Here is a 17,601-nt window from a genome sequence, read left to right on the forward strand (position 1 = left end):
CGTTCAGATAATTGCAACTTGACTGACATAAAACGTTGTCTTTATTCTGATAAAATTCCAAATGAGCTGTCATAAAATTACGATTTGACTGTTATAAATCTGAGACTTATTTCTTGTAAAATAACACATTTCTTTTCTTCAAATTACAACTTTACTTAGTTTTTCTCGTAAAATTGCCACATTATCACCAAAACAATTTCAACTTTATTTTTACAAAACTAAGACATTTTCATGCAAAATTGCCACTCATAAAATCATGACATTTTAATGTAAAATTACAAATTGCTCTCATAAAAATGTGATCTTTTTTCCTTGTAAATGTTTCTTGTTATCCCTGTAAGTGCAACTTTTTGCCTTAAAAAGGAAGGTTTCAGTCTTAAAATAATGATTTATGACTTCCATTGCATCACAAATCCCCCATTATGTTTAATATGCTACTCTTTTTGAATACAGTACTACAATTAGTATTTTTTTTAATTTTATACAAATGTATACTGTATTGTCCATAAATATCACATATTACTACATTTTACACATAGTGTCTTGTTATTTTGAATCCTAATGTCCAGCTGCTTGGCCACTCCAAAACCGTAATTATTATTATTATTATTATTTTTTTTTTTTAGCCATTCAGTGGACTTGCTGATGTGTTTGGATTGTTGACCCTCTGCATGATCCAAGCGCGCTTGAGTTTGAGGGCGCAACCTGATTGTCAGATGTTTTTCTTCAGGACTTTCTGGTAGGCAGCAGAATTCATTGTCCCATCAATCATAGGAAGTTGTCCTGGTCCACAGACCATCACGTTGCTACCACCATGCTTCACTGTTGACATGATGTTCTTTTTATCAAATGCTGTGCGATTTTTACCCCAGATGTAACGAGCCACACAACTTCCAAAAAGTTCAATTTTGGATTCGTGAGTCCACATAATGTTTCTCCAAAAGTCTTGAGGATAATCAAGATATCTTTTGGCAAACGTGAGACAAGCCTTTGTGTTCTTTTTGGACAACAGTGGTTTTCACCTGGGAACTCTCCAATCGCTGCCATTTTTGGCCAGTGTTTTACTTATGCTTGAACACTGACCTGAACTATGGTCAGCGAGGTCTGGAGATTTTGTGGTATTGTTCTAAGTTCTTCTGCAAACTCCTGGATGATTCGTCATTGCACTCTTGGAGTAATTTTAGCTGGTCGACTACCACTGGAAACAGTTTGTTTTTTCCATTTGTGGATAATGGCTCTTACAGTGGTTTACTGAAGTCCCAGAGTCTTGCAAGTGTCTTTGTAACCTTTTCCAGACTGATAGATTTCAAGAACTTTTTTCCCCAATTTCTTGAATTTCTTCAGATCGTGACATGGTGCGTTTGTTTCTTGAGATCTTGTAGCTTACTTCACTTTGTGTGCCGGATTCTATTTACTTGATCTATTGATTCAACAAATGTGGTACTAGAATGCTGCCTGGGAAATTGAACTTAGCTTTCCCAAAACTTTTGCTTTGCGATTTAACAAGGGGTAGTAATTTTTCACGGAGGGTCAGAAAGGTTTGGATTTTTTTTGTGTGTGTGCCTTGATAAATTGAATTGTCATTTAGAAACTGCATTTTGAATTTCCTTAATATTCCTCCGTGTAATATTAAATTTGGTTTGATGAATTGAAACCTTTGTATGCGATAAAGCATGCAACCCCCCACCCCACACACACAAAAATCAGAGTAAAATATTACACAGCACTGTACTAGCTACGACAACTAATACCACCCCTACCACTTATGATGATGACGGCGATGACGATGGTGAAGATGAAGGTGATAGTGGTGATGATGATGATGATGAAGACAAACAAAGTGTCGTCACGGTCACGTGTCGTCATCTGCTCCACAGCCCGCGCTCGCGCCTTTTTTTTTTTTTTTGCCCCCTCTTGTTTGTGTGTGTAGTGAAATTTAAGAAGGCTCACACGCTTGCAAGCGCAAGAGCGCGCACGAGCGAACTCACGCTTAGCGACAGACGACGATGACGACGATGATGATATTCTTTCTTTTACTACTCTGCATACACTGTGAGTGCTCAAAAAGTGGCGTTTTTTTTGCATGTTGTTCTCTGTTCATGTTGTGTGAACGTCCAAATAGTTTGCTGATCGGTTGCATGTGAAAAAAAAAAAAAGCTGTACGTGCATGCTGTCCACAGCGTTTGGTCAGGTAACTTTGAAATTGAGTGACAATAATGTTTGTGGTATTTATATCGACTATAAAGAATATCAAGTAAAATACAAGTTAAATAAAATGTAGCTATGGCGATGATTATGTTTTGTAAACTTCCATCGTGTCTTTAAACAGTTAAACAGTTTTGGACTTTTCGATGACAGTTAGTCTGAGGTCATGTTTTATTTTCTTGTTGTACAGTTTTTTTTTTTTTTGTCGTCAATTTCACGTTTGTAAAATAGTCGTGAAGGGTCTTGAGAGGCAAGGAGCGGTTGTGTTTACACTGAACCGGGTCTCTGATGCTGTTTGAAGCGGTGATGCGCAAGGTTGATGAGAGGTGGTCACGTGGTCTTTATCATGCAGATTATTCCCCCGTTGACCGCGATTTATCATCAGTGAATTCCCTTTTGAAGTTGGGTCGGTTTAATGTGATTACTTCACATCCATAATTAGCCATGCAGTTAAAATCCTACTTTTCTGAAGCAGGTCTTGCATTGGCTCTTGTTAAAACGATGCAAGTGTACCGTACAGTTGTGCTCAAATACTTTAAATCGACTTCATTCTTTTTTTTTTCTCTCTGGATTTTTGTGTGTGAACGAACGCTTGAGAAGGACGTTATCAGTATTGCCTTGAATCCACCCCGTCTGAAAGTCGTCCATCACTTTTACATTCCAAAACAGCAGCTCTCCTGGTACCAGCAAGCACCACACGCACACACGCGCACACACAGTGACAATCCACTCACAAATTGTGTATTTGGGTTGAGATGCGGAAATATCAAAGAAAGAAATCATATTAGGCTATAAATATTTCAGGGATTTCAATTGAATGCTTTGGAGTCGATTCTTCTATCGAATATTACATCGGTTAATGGAATAATCGGATCCAATTGTATTGATTAAAATGTTACTGTTTATTAACAATTGTTGTTTATTTGGCAATCTTTTGTGATTAAAAAAAAGCTACAAAAAGACAATCAAACTATATAACACGAGAGGGATTGATGTTGCACATACCAACCTTTTGAAAATGGTCCAGTTACTGTTTTGGGCATATTTGGACAGTTTTCAGTTCAATATTGGCTTGAAGAACAAAAAGTATTGGAGCTGCTGTAAAGGCAGCCACTCTCTTGAAGTCAAGCAGTGGAAACAGGAATTCAGAACATTCAAGAAATTATTCTTCCGTGGCATTTAAAATATATTAAAGAAAAAAAGAGTTTTCAACAGTTGATATATATTTTTTAAACATTACAAAGCAACACGGGCAGCAAGCTATCCTCATGGTTAGCGTGTCTGGCTAACAGTTCTGAAGTCCTGGGTTCAAATCTTCTTCTATAGAGTAAGCTCGTGCGAGTGTGAGTTTTCTCCTGCTTCCTCTCACGTTCCAAAAAGATGATCTTTAGCGCCGTCAAAATCCTGCGTCTGAATAGTTGTTTTGGTGAACCAATCCAGGGTGTACCCGAAGCCTCGCTCAAAGTCAGCTGGGATAGGCTACAGCACATGTATCATCAGCCCTCGTGAGGGCACACGCTATCAAAATCTCAACTGTCAATGTTAAGTTCATCGTTCGTTTTGCTTCTCGCAGGTCCGCTCAGTATGTCAGTGACGGTGAGCTCTCCAAAAACCAAAGTGGAGGTCCATGAACACACAGGTAAGAGCACATCATCTCCACTTTGCTGTGTGTGAATCTGAATGAAACAAACAGAGGAGCCTTCTTGCTGCAACCTTGCGTGATTTCGCTCAGCAGCATTGCAACCCGAATTGAGACGTGTCAACGCCAACGTTTGGTGCGATGTAAGAAATAGTTGGTCGACTGCGCAAAAAAAAAAAAAAATTTAAAATTCCGGCAAAACAGGCAGTGTAAAAGGGGCTAATCAGTCAATCGTATGCCGATGCACCACATAGAAATAACAAATGCAGCCGTGTCATATTGCACATGACATCATCATCCTACTTAAGCGTGTCCTGACCTTCCAGATGCTGTTCTGTCCTGCGACTTCCGCACTGAGAAGGACCAGAATCCTCGAATTGAGTGGAAGAAGAAAGAAAAAGCCGTGACCTTTGTCTACTTCAATCACAAATTTACCAGTGGGTGACGACTTCTCGCTCCGTTTTCCCGTGTTTGAAACAGCAAATTTCTTTCTTCGCTGATTTCCCATCACCGCAGGCTCGTATGCAGGCCGGGCCAAAATGGAGGGAGCCACTCTGACCATCCACTCGGTGACACAAAAAGACTCCGGGGAGTATCGTTGTGAGGTGACCGCCGGCGATGACCACGTCAGTTTCGGAGAGGCCACCGTCACCCTCGATGTACACGGTATGAAAAAAAAAATAATAATAATTCAGGGGATTCATTTAACGGAATATTTGGGTTAGAGTTTGTACTGCAGCTAATTATTATTTTGGCTGCAGTTTTATTTTGGATGCCAAAACAAATTAGAAATGTCTCTCGACATGAGGGTTACGATTTTTACAAACAACAACCACAAGAACAGGTGAGAACCACAGCTGCAAGTTGCCCGTGGTCCCCTCACTGTGCTTGTGTTCGCTTTTTTTTTTTTTTTAAACTTGTCTGGTGTAGCTATTCCGCTATAGTTTCAGCATTGTTCCTGAAGCCAAAGGTAACAGGTCAGCGGACCGTGCTCGCTGCAAATGTGTCTGTGAGTGCACAGCAAATGATTGCCGCCTCATCGGTCACACCTTCTGTGTCTGATTGGTTGGTTTTCCTCGATTGCGGTGGTTTGCTGAAAATCCAATCTACGTACGAGATGTGGGCCAGAATGTTTTAATAGAATTGTGTCACAATGTAATTTCAACTAATTTGTCTTTTTAGATGTTATGGAGATGTAATTTAGGTATTCTGCAAACGCTGCTGTTGTGTGTATCCTCAGTGCCGCCTCATATCCCGTCTTGCGAAGTGCCCCACTCGGTGTTTGTGGGCTCCGACCTAGAGCTCCTGTGCAAAGACAAGCAGAGCGTGCCCCCGGCGATGTACAGCTGGTACAAAGATAACAGGGCCCTGAAGGTCTCGTCCAACACGCCGTACCGCATGGACACGCGCAGAGGCACCCTGGTGAGTGAGCTCCCCGCTGTGTGACACATGGCGCGCCGAGCACAAAGCACACACTTGTGCATTCGTATGGACCCGCGAAGGGACACATGTGCAGCTGTTGCTCTTCCTCTCTCTTTCACTCTTTGCCCGGAGCAGAAGTTTACAAGTGTTTCCAAAGTGGATTCTGGGATGTATCGCTGCGAGTCCTCCAACAGTGTGGGGGCACCCAAAAGCTGCGTGGCACAACAACTAAAAGTTATTGACTGTAAGTTGAGTTTTCCCACTCGTGCACTTACTCTTCTGTGCTTTACGTGTGTACTGACGAGAGATTTTATTTATTTTTTATTTTTTTGCGGGGATACAGATCCAGTGGATACCGCCATTTTGATCGCTGGCGCTTCAGGTTTTGTGGTTCTCACGCTCCTCTGCTGCATCTGTGTGTGTGTATGCCGACGTCAAGGATGCTGCAAGAGTGAGTAATGTCTTACCGTCGCTGCCATATGCACTTTGAAAACTAAGAGTGAGAAACATGCGCAAAACACAATCAGAAGTCCAAATTTTCAAGGTTGTTTTATATAAAATTCTGCATTTTTTTTTGTGTGCAAAAAAAAACAACCCCTGGGTAGTTGAGTCCAATTGACCCAAGTAGTGGATCGGTCCATTTTTGACCCAAGTTGGGTTATATTTGACTCAAATGTTTTTAGAGTGATGTAGTATACACCAATTGGAAGCATAACAATCAATAGGTGGTACATATTATAGCTGTCGAGGGTCATACTGTGAAACCTAGACACATACAAATTCTGTGAGATTTACAGAGCGTACATGAGGGGTTTTATTTTAAAAAATGACAATGGGAGCATTTATCCTGTGAGCGAGGAATCTGTCTACTCTCATAAATGTCTTGCACGATTTTGACAATGCGAATGGCTGACCATTTCTCATTTTTCTCCCTCCAACCAGAAGAGAAGAAAACAAAAAGGTGAGTTGCTCGTCTTTTGTTTTGCCCAACCATTTTTGGACATTTAAGCAACTTGTGCAGTTTGTCTTGCAGCGCCAAGTCGTACAACCCTCCTCCTCCTCCACCCATTCACAATGTGAGTTGTTTGTGTTGCCGTTTATGTCTCACTGATGACCGAAGGCCCTGGCTAATTCAAAGAAAGTATTTGTTTTTCTTTGCGTTCTCCCCAGATCAAGACCTACAAACCAACTCAGTCCTTCATGATCTGATTTGTGCAATGAGGGTCAAACCAATCCAGAATTCAACATGTTATTCTTCAATGCACTGGACTGTTTAGCCCACGCTGGTATTTTCTCAAAGACCAAAACCTAAAGCAGACTTTTGTCCTAATCCTTGCTGGAACCCCCCCCCCCCCCCCCCCCCGCGCAGACACAAATGTGGCTCAAGGGCAATATTTGCCATGTCTATAAAGTAACACAGGGTTCAAAAGTTTTTATGAAGAAGGTTTGATTATTTGCTATTCCTGTAAAGGTGCCAGTATTACACTCATGCCCGCTCACTTATTCTGACAAACTAGCAAAGATTCCGATTGCATTTGATCTATTTTTCCACACACAGAACCTTTATTTTTCTTGTTACTATGTTCATATTCTTCGTTTTACAACATTGTATATGTTTGTGTGTAAATGTTACTCTCTTTCACTTTTGTTTGCGTGTGATTTAAGAAACAAATGAACGGGTGTCTGCAAACACTGAAGGATCTTTGTATACAGTTCGACGTTTATATTTTCACAAATCTCACATCTGCATTTGTAGGAAAAAAAATGGAGGTTGTGCATGTTTTTTTTTTTAAATTCAAGCCTCATTTCAAAATGACTTTGGAGATTGTTTGGCTTAAAAGCATGAATGAATGCAATACACACGAAATACAGACATTAATTAAGTAATTAAATGAAGTCAACTAAATTCCTATATTAAAAGTGTTATCGTTTCAAAATGGAGTTTTGAAGGTTTACATCTGTATTTGCTGCGTAGTGCAAAAAAAACGAGCTTTTTTCACGAGTACATCGCAGTGAGATGCGTGTTGTAGTACTGCCATATGACCACAAGAGAGAAACGGTGCACTGAATATTTGTTGGCCTCATGAACTGAAAGTGCCTTCATTCATTTTTGCATGAACTGTACGAACATTAGTTCATCATCCTGCATTTGATTTTAATGTCTCCCCTTTATGATTTGTATCCTTTTTATTGTAGTCAATTAAAAGTTTTGACATGCAAATGCCTGTTGTAGTGTTGTTTCTCTGTTACACACACACACACACGCACACACACGCGCGCGAACACACGCTCACGCTGTCAAACAATTTTGGCAGTTGAAAAAAGGAGCACGCGCGAACACACGCTCACGCTGTCAAACAATTTTGGCAGTTGAAAAAAAGAGCACCCACTGCCAAGGGTGTTCAAATTGGGGGAAACAGGCACCTATATTCAACTTATATATTGATTTTGCTAACATAATCAGCGCCGTCTAGTTCAGTGTTTTTCAAATCCTGTGCCGCGGTACATGTTTGTCCACTATCTCCCCCCCGGTCTAGTTAAAATGGTATAACCCAAGAGGCAAGGTGCGGCTTGCCACCGTTACTCTCAGTTGCCTTTCATGCTTTTAAAGCATCAGTCAAGCGTCATCATGACTTGTGTCATTAATAAACCAAACAGTACACTGGTGTGCCGCGAGATATTGTCAGGTGTGCCGTGGGAAATTATCCAATATGTATGCCTGTGGGGTCTATCGCCGGTCAGAGTAATCATGTAGTACTCTTCCATACCGGTAGGTAGCAGCAGCAGCTCGCTTATTGCCTTGTGCTGCGAGACAAGCGAAGTTTCTGGTGCGAGGCAATACAAGGAAAGCTTTCGTTCATTTGGATTTACTTTTACCGGAGATGCTACGGCACCGATTCCGTAGTGCTTGGTATGTGGTGAAAAGCTCTCCAACAGCCCTACGGTTGCAGTAAGTTGCAGCTGCATCTCCAAACAAAACACCCTTCACTTTGAAACAAAAACGTGGAGTATTTTGTTCGCCTGCGTGAATACACGGAGAAACAAGCAACTTGGATGAGAAAAACAGCGAGTTACCATGTCGCTGAACGTGTGGCGAAATCCAAAAAGTCCCAGCGGCAGAGCAATTACCGGTAATACTTCCCGCCTGCAAAGCTATTGTGAATGAGATGTTCTGACCCGAAGCGGCTAAATAAATAACCTGACTGCTGTAAAAACTAAAAACATAGAAAGAATGAGAGCTACTTCTGTATCTTTCATCGATTGCTGCCAGGATATCAGATCTGTTTTCATCCAAAACATTTATCACACTGAGTGGGAATGAATATGAAAGATTATAAAATATTTGATTGATGTTGATTTGATTCCTATTCAAGGTGTTATAATACAGTGTTATTTTTCAACGTTAAAAAACGCTTTTAATAACAAAGTAACACTTAAATGTAAAAATAAGCTGTTTCACATTTTCAGCTAGTGGTGTGAATGGGATTTTTTCAATGAAAGAAATGGCACATTTCTTTTTCAATGAAAGAAATGTGCCATTTCTTTCATTGAAAAAATCCCGCGGCATTGGCTTGAAAAAGATTGAAAAACACTGGTCTAGTTAAATAGGTTAACTCAAATGGTGAAATTGCATGATGAAAAGATGCTCTTTGCTACTTTTAATTTAAAGGCAAGCATAGACGGCACAAAGATCGATTTACTCTATGAGGGCAAAAAAGTGTAGAAAAAAAGTGAATTATTTGAGTGAGTTTTGCGCTGACAGGTCTTCATGTTGTATGTTCTCCTTGGCTTACATTTAACGGGGGCTCTTGCATCCCATTTTCAATCCGGTGAGTGCGTGTGCGTGCGTGTAAAAGCGTTCTGTCAGAGAGAGGCCAAGAAGTGTGAAAAAAGAACTGTGAGAAAACGACAGAGTGTGTGTGTGCGAGTGGGCGACGGCTGTCGAATGAAATCTCTGTCAGTGCGGCTGTTTTATTAAGACGCTAAGATGAAAAGATGAAAGTTAGCTCGGCCTCCATCTTTGGGTGCACGTTGGCATACTCCATCATGAGTGAGTCCCTGTACAGATTTGGATAGGAGGAAAGGGAATCACTGAATAACTGGCACAAAGGTACTATAGTATCACCACTTTATCGTCCTGGATGTTCTTTTTTCACACACAAGAAATATTTGAAGTGAGAATTAGTGGCATCTATCTATCTATCTATCTATCTATCCATCTATCCATCTATCCATCCATCCATCCATCCACTGTATGTAGTCTAAATAAAAAATAAATAAAGAGCACATTAAAATAAGTTGGTCAAAAAATAACTCAAATTGGGTAAAAAAAAAGGAGCCCGATGCACTACTTGGATCAATCTGACCCAACTTATACCCCCCAAAACTGGGCCATTTTTTCCCAAAACACCCCCAAATATTGGGTTATGTTTTGAAAAAAAAAAAAGTTGAGTTATTTTGGAACTGTTTTCATAGTGAATAAAACATTGTTTTCATAACAGCACCATTGGAATTCTGTCAGAAGCTAAATGCAATTTATTGTTATTAAACGGATGGATGGGTGGATTATTATTATCATTAGTTTTCAGGAGCAAGAGCAAATAGCTCCACTGCAAAGTGTTTTATAAAACACAAACACAAATAACCAAAAATGACAGACACATGCAAATCTAGTTGGTGTCCTCAGCCACTAGGAGCAGGGGACATGAGCAACTATTCTGTCAATCTTACATCACATGGACATCAATGCGTCAATGCCTCGTGGGGATTGTTGCGCCGAGGACCAACAGAAAGTGGACCAGCGACACGGCAGAGAACGGGGATGGAAAACACTCACTTCCCGCCATAGCAGGAAGAAATGGCAATGTTAAAACATTTAAAGGCTCGCAGACGGCATCCCCTACTGCTCCATGAAATCTTTATGCCGATGTGCTGTCACAATGCCAGGAGGCCTGCTGAGTGATGCTTGGATGTCAGTGTGAGTGCTTTAGAACAACTTTCACACACAAGGCTGTTGTATACAGGACAAACTGTGTTTGAATCAACCCCCACTTAGTCACCTTTCCCAGGGCCAAACCCGCCGAAACGTAGCCTGTCCAATCAGAGAGCAGAACAGAGGTCAAAGACTTTCCTGGCAGGGCTTCATTGAATGCAAAAATACATTTAAGGTTGACTTTATTGCTTTGCTCTGTAACAGTAAAATGGGCTTGACATTACCACCTGCCAACCTACTAAATGCAGGTGGAATTTTATATATACACAGTATTAATGGGCTTTCAGGGGAAGATTTTGTAAGCTCTAGATTAGAACATGGGTGGAAGTGGTCTGTGACCTGCAGCTGAAAAACACTTTGGCTCTGCAGCAGGACAGCGAACTTAATGGTTGAAAAAAGGAATTGAAAGTGGCCCGGTCAAAGTCTGGACTTGAATCCAATTAAAATGCTGCGGGAGGACCTAAAAAAGGCTCTCCATTCTCAAAAACCCTCAAGTGTTGCTGACTAAAGAGAAAATAAAATCTCGCCTAATGCAAATCAAACAAGACATGAATGATGTCCATGACTTTTGGAAGAAACTGGTGTTGAGTGAAGGGATGAAAGTTCAACTATTTGGAAGCTGTGTGTCTCCTTACATCTTGCACAGGTATAACACGGAATTTCAGAAAAAAAAAGAACATCATACAAACAGTCAAACATGGAGGCTGAAGTCATGTGATGGTCTTGGGCTGCTTTGTTACTTCAGGACATGGATGACTTGCTGTGATCGCTGGAACCATGAATTCTGCCTGAGGAAGAATGTTTGGTCACCAGTTTGTGTATTCAAGATGAAGTGTACTTTGGCTCTGCAGCAGGGCGATGACATAGAACACACCAGCAAGTCAACTCCTGAAAAAAAATCCTGAAGGTTTTGGAGTCTGGACTTTAATCTGATTAAAATGGCATGACTATAAATAGTCCGTTCATGCTGGAAAACCCTCCAGTGTTGCTGAATTATTAAAAATAAAAAATAAAATTTTGCAAGGGAGAGTGGGCGAAAATGTCTCCAGCTGTTGCTGCTGAGGGTAGCCCAACCAGTTATTAGCTAACAGTGAATATGCATTTATTTTTAAAGTCATATTTTCAAAAGTAATTTTTTTTGGCAACTCCACACACCTGTGCCACAGACTGGATGAAGCTATTCTTGCTTATGAATGATTGTAATCGTCAATTGAGATCTAATCGGCTTCAGAGGAACACCCATGATTAATTTGAAGTGCAGTCGTTGACGTTAAGTGATCTGTGCACACGCATCAGCTTCCATCTTTATGTACGCTGATGTATGGTAACTTTGAAGGCATACTGTGCATAGTTCTGAAATCTTCATTGCCTAAAAATGGGATATTTCTTCAGGGTGTGCAGAAAGGTCATGTCGAAAGATTCTCGGACATAGCAACAGTAACTAAGTGGGGGTGAAATTGTGCACTCCATCCACATCCTCCACTCCCACTATACTGCAGCCCTGTACTTCCTACTAGAGCTCAAATAGGATCAGTGTAGGCAGCGTGGCATCCAGATGAAATGTTGCCTTTTTGGTGTGTATTTGTGTGTGTGTGTGTGTGTGTGTGTTTTCCATGGCTGTGATTTTTGGAAATAGTACAGCGTATCTGAAGCATGAAAACCAAGCAGGTTTGTCACACTTTGTAAACCAAAGATGAAAGTTCATATTTGGCTTAGATTCCAACAGCCGCAGGAACGTTTCTAAAAGTGTCAATGAATACAATGCATTGCGATATATTTTCATTCCCTGCACTTTGTGTCGTCTTTGTAAGGGCAGAATTTGAGATGCGGCTCCCAAATGTGCAGTGGATTCACTCACTGAATTTGCTGTCAAATCACGACAGGTAAATATTTTTTTCCAGGCTCAAACTGTCCCTTTATTAATTCTATGAGTGATGGTTACTGGAAATAGCATTCTGAACTTTCAGACCAAAGCATGAAAATGAATTCAGCTCTGCATGATGAGGCTGCATTTACACTGCATAGTTCAAGCGAAGGTGGCCCGAAGGTCGAGTGGTTAGCGTGTTGAGTGGTTAGCATGTCGAGTGGTCACAGTGCAGAGGTCAAGGGTTCGATCCCGGCTCCACCCTTCCTTTGTGGAGTTTGCATGTTCTCCCCATGCCTGTGTGGGTTTTCTCCGGGTACTCCGGTTTCCTCCCATATTCCAAAAACATGCATGGCAGGCTGATTGAACACTCTAAATTGTCCTGAGGTGTGAGTGTGAGAGCGGATGGTTGTTCGTGTCTGCGTGCTCTGCGATTGGCTGGCAACTGGTTCAGGGTCTACTCCGCCTACTACCCGAAGACAGCTGGGATAGGCTCCAGCCGACTCTTGTGAGGATAAAGCGGATCGGAAAATCGGTGGATGGACGGATGGACAGTTCAAGTGACACAATTCCCAATTCAGATTTTCCAAGTGGTCAACTTGGGATGTGTGTCATGGCAGCGTAACTAGACAACCCCCCCCCCCCCCCCCAAATGCATGGAATCTTAAGATAGCCTTTCCAAATATGGGTTCAAATCTGATGCGTATCAAATATGTGCATCAAAGGGCATCGTTAAAAACTCCGATTGAATGCACCCCGCCGAAGAACAAAAATAAATTAAATACATTACAAAATATCTGCATCATGGTCCAAATATGCTAAATTAGAGGAGGTGCCATCATTTACATGAGATAAATAATTACACAACTGGTCTGTGGAGTAATGTGAAGGTTACACCGTTTTAAATCAATGGGGAGTGTAATCCCAGGCCAATTAAATTCGACGCAACATTTAATTGGCCCGGGGCAAGGAGGCTGCCTGGCTGAGGGCTGTTTTTCCGGTGGCCGTGAAAAAAGCGTGCGCATCGCTCAGAAGGAACCAGACAGTTCACACTTCACATGAGTGCAGAAAATGATCCAGCCAAGGATTTTTTTTTTCTTAAGTTTCTGAAATCTTCTCATTTCTACGTTTCGGTTTTTGACCTTGGTTTCCTTATTTGGGGTTTTCAGTTTCGATCAAGAATTTTCATTTCAGTGCATCCCTCCCAAATACACCCCTGCGAATAAGTTCTGTGCTTCAGTGCGCTACTTGAACACTGCTTAGCATTCAAGAGGAGTCCTCTATGCTCAAGTGCTCCCAGTATTATGCCTTTAACTCTTTCCCCCCAGAGAGACGGGAAGAGATGGGGGAAGGAAAAAAAAAACAAGAAGATGGAAACGGAATGATAAAAAACTGCATTCACATCAGGATTCTTTGGACAATCCACGACAAAGATTTTTGGGGGGGCTTCACACAAATCGGACACGGTGCGCAAGCTTGCGCCGCACTGTCCCACTACTTGCCGGGCGGTGTATTGGATAAGCTTTTAACAATCGCATCTCATCAGCAGGAGGAATAACGAACAAGACCACCGACGGGATGAATACTCACCCCAACCGTTGTGAAAAACGATACGCCGGTCCGGCCTGATTATGACTCTAAATCCTGGCTCAGTTCATCAATCGCTTTGCGCTGCACCGAGATGAATATTTATCAAAGCTATAAAAAGGCAGAGGAAACAATTTATTCATCACACCCGACACGACAAGAGCTTCGCATCTTTTGGCCACTTTTGCGAAAAACTAGGACAGTAGAGCGCAGACCTCCCGAGGCCCAAAAAAAACAAACCGTGTCTTATTTCTTTATTTTCCTTCAGTTCATAGATCTGATTTGTCACATAGGAATTGATCTTGACCATCCTATGAACAAAAGAGAAAAACACAGATGACCCCCCCAAAACAATAGTTTCTCGGCGGAGGCTTCGGGTGCACATTCTCTGGCAGAAGACTTTTGAAACATGCTGCAGCTGAGCAGTGCATGAAAGCAGATTGGAATAATTGTCTCCACTCATTTGTTGGGACTCATTAAAGCGCCAGGATGAGGATTATATAGTGAGCGGGACCAAAATCCCCCCCACACACACACACCAGCCAAAATGTCCTCACAAAGACAAACTGCAGATACAATAAAGGTGGGGTATCAAATCTTTGGCACGCAAAGATAGAACGACAATCACAACACAAAGACAGCGACACCCGCGCTCCTCTCTGAATCCACCTTTAACTTTCCCCACGGACGTGACTCGTCTGGCGATTGTTGCTTCTTTTGCAAAGCCCCCCTCAGAGCAGTGAGCCACATGATGGATGACAAGACCGGACTTAACATCCTCCAGCCCCCCCCCCCCCCCCCAATTTATTCAAGCCCTCCAGGAAGAGTCCCCCCCACCCCTCCGATGCAATAAAGTAGAGGGAGAGTTTTCTTCAATCTGGCCTCATTTCCGTGTGGTGTACATTAGCAGATCGGCTCCTTTTCAACATGCTTTGGTCTTTCTTCCCTCGGAGGATGAAATCAAAAAGGCTCCCCACCTGTTCTTTTTTTTTTTCTTCTCTCTTTTATTGGCTCATATCCACCAAACATGTCTGCGTGTCCCTCCAGCACGTCTGATTAAAGGGTTCGGGATAGTTTCCTTTCTCTTGCCACACTCGTCTGGTGGTTTTTCTTTTCCGTCAAGGTCAACATGATTATAGCTTGTTTTCCTCGCTGATTACGACCCTCTCTCGCTCTGCGTCCTCTCCCCCGCTGAGAGACAGAGAGACCTTGGCAGAAGTACAGAAGCGGAGACACACTCGCAGGCCACACCAAAGGGTAGAATTACCTTTACAAAAAGGGTAACACTCACTGCGTTACCCTATGAGATATATTATTTAGGACTTCGGATTTCAAATTAAATGTGTTGTTCACATTTCACATAGGTGGCCCGGTGTGCAAGTGATTAGCACGTCGACCTCACAGTTCAGAGGTCGTGGGTTCGATCCCCGCTCCAGCCCTCCTGTTTGGAGTTTGGATTTTCTCCACGTGCCTGCGTGGGTTTTCTCCGGGTACTCGGGTTTCCTCCCACATTCCAAAATCATGCATGGCAGGCTGATTGAACACTCTAAATTGTCCCTCGGTGTGAGTGTGAGCGCGAACGGTTGCTCGTCTCTGTGTGCCCTGCGATTGGCTGACAACCGGTTCAGGGTGTCCCGCGCCTACTGCCCGAAGACGGCTGGGATAGGCTGCTGCACCCCCCACCCTTGTGAGGAAAATGGATGGATGGACATATTTCACAATAATATAGCGATTGCGGATTCATACAGTTTCAAGGCCATCTGAGAGAAAACATGTTCAACATTTGGGCTGTGAGAAAAATGATTTAATCAAAAATATGATGAAGAAAATACCAATGAGCTTGTTTAAAAACAAAAGTTCAAATAGGACAATAGGCCAACGAAAAACAAACAAACATACGTTCATGATCATTTGGAAGACAATGACTATCGGAGCTTTGGACTTTTCACAGATGCCGCTTCATACCATAGTTTGTCTGCAGTCACATGGACCATATGTTTTTGCTCCGTGGTCTTTCCAAGTGGTTATACGTATAATTTCCAGCTCGCCGTGACTGATTACAGCCTTAAATTCTCTTCAAAGCGTCTGAGAATCTGTATGTACTGTACGGTTTTATAGAGCAAATAGCTGGCCCGCAGGCACTGCATATGGCGGCGTCCTCAGACGTATGACTGGTGCCTCTCCCGTCTCGCCTGCCTCGCCCGCCCTATGATTGCGCTCGCAGACTGATGAGATGCATCTGCAAGAATCCACCCAAGCAAGGACAAAAATGAGAGCACAAATTGTGCCGACACAGAAGGAAGTGTGAAAATGAACGTCGGCCCAGACGATTTACCCGGAAGAAGCAATGTGGCAGCGCGTCCCCGGCATCGCAGTTATTATTTTTGTATGGCGTGCAGAATGAAAGGCAACTGACTGCACATTAGATTTTAGAAGAAGAAAAAAAAGAAACAGAGCCACACATACGGTCTTAGGGAATAAATAATACAACAGCAAGTGTGCAGGTTACGGCGCAACAAATTCGGTGTCTTTGAAGCTGCTGTCTAAAAGTGCTGCGTTTAAAAATGTAGCACCCAGCGTGGTTATTATGAGGGGGATCAAAAAAACAAAACTGTTGTATTTCTAAAATTTGAAATGAAACAATTCCACTCAGAGGGACTGAAAGGTAGAGTTTGTAATTTCAAAAAATATATATATTTTTGTCATGCTTGTGTGACCTAAAATGACCTGTGAGAAATCATCTCTGGCCTACCTTTATTTCGATTTTTAAGAAACCACCACATCCGAAGAAAAACAACGCATCGGAGACAGAAGGCGTGACCGCCAATGCGTCAATTATTTGTCGTGCACTTGTTGGCACACTTTCATGACTTTCATCAAAAAAATTCTCAATTTCAGTATTGGTTCTGGATGTGTGTGGTCCACTTAAAATAGAATTCGGCACATGAAGCGCAGTCTCTTTCAAATGTGAGCCTTCTCGCTGGTCTTCTCTGAGGAGTCTGAAATAAATAAACGCAATGCAATTTGGTTCTTGCTTTTACATTTGAGTCAAGTCCAGGATTAGAATTTGGCCGAGTCCTTCCTGGTTGCTTGGCAACCACAGAAGTGCCAACAATCCTCCAGGGAATCACTTGCCTGTGAGGAAATATGTTTGCTCCCGCTCTTAATCCCTTGAACCGTGGCGTCATGAACTACAACTGCCTTTTAGACATTATCGTTAATGATTGTCTTGAAAAATGTCAAGCACCAAGGGGACGGAGGAAGAATTAATATTCCACATGATGGCTTTCACGTCGTGTGCTTTCACTTCACTCGGTGCTCTTGCACAATCTAATCAGATTAAATCCAAGGGAGGTCGAAAAAAAAAAAGGAAAGAAAGAAAAGAATTTTTGAATGGATATACCCAAAAGGATATTTAACGGACCAATATGATTAGTAGAATCATGGAGAAATGAGCAGCACTAAAAAATAAACGGCACCACATTTTCTCAAATTTGCACCGTGGTAACATTATATCATTGACCTTATTGAAGATAATTTAGGTACTCATTTCCCTCATTTAACATATTTTCCTCAAAAACAGTACAAACAAATACATTTATTTCATATACATATTGTAGCTGATATTTTTTGACCTGCTTTGTAATCAACTCCAAAAAAAACAAAACAACTATTTACCTTAAAAAATAACCAAAACAAATAAGTTACTTAAATCATAAGATTTAATTGATATTTACTTAAAAAAACCCCCAACTTTTTTTACCTACCACATATATATATACTGTATACATATATACAGTACATGTATATGTATATAATATACGCACACGCACACACACGCAAGCACACATGCCAAGAGCAGCTTTTGATGAGTTGTGCAAACTTTGTGCT

At 41.8% G+C, this 17,601-nt stretch overlaps 1 protein-coding gene across 2 annotated transcripts; it reads left to right on the top strand.

The window, feature by feature from the left end:
- The first annotated feature begins 1,878 nt into the window (after positions 1–1,878).
- jam2b (junctional adhesion molecule 2b) lies at positions 1,879–7,487 on the top strand. 2 transcript variants are annotated; one of them, XM_086123807.1, is made up of 10 exons: positions 1,879–2,052; positions 3,779–3,844; positions 4,171–4,281; positions 4,361–4,510; positions 5,085–5,266; positions 5,402–5,510; positions 5,610–5,717; positions 6,209–6,227; positions 6,288–6,342; positions 6,437–7,487. In XM_086123807.1, the coding sequence occupies exons 1-10, from the start codon at positions 2,007–2,009 to the stop codon at positions 6,473–6,475; spliced, it is 885 nt and encodes a 294-aa protein (XP_085979933.1). In that variant the 5' UTR covers positions 1,879–2,006; the 3' UTR covers positions 6,476–7,487. The 2 variants fall into 2 exon arrangements, with proteins under 2 accessions (XP_085979933.1, XP_085979934.1); XM_086123808.1 differs by having other exon boundaries at positions 1,880–2,052; positions 6,300–6,342.
- The last annotated feature ends 10,114 nt before the right edge of the window (positions 7,488–17,601 follow it).

The sequence above is a fragment of the Hippocampus guttulatus genome, chromosome 11, assembly GCF_054856545.1.
Source record: "Hippocampus guttulatus isolate MCC_2025c chromosome 11, RoL_Hgut_1.0, whole genome shotgun sequence".
Lineage (NCBI taxonomy): Eukaryota > Metazoa > Chordata > Actinopteri > Syngnathiformes > Syngnathidae > Hippocampus > Hippocampus guttulatus.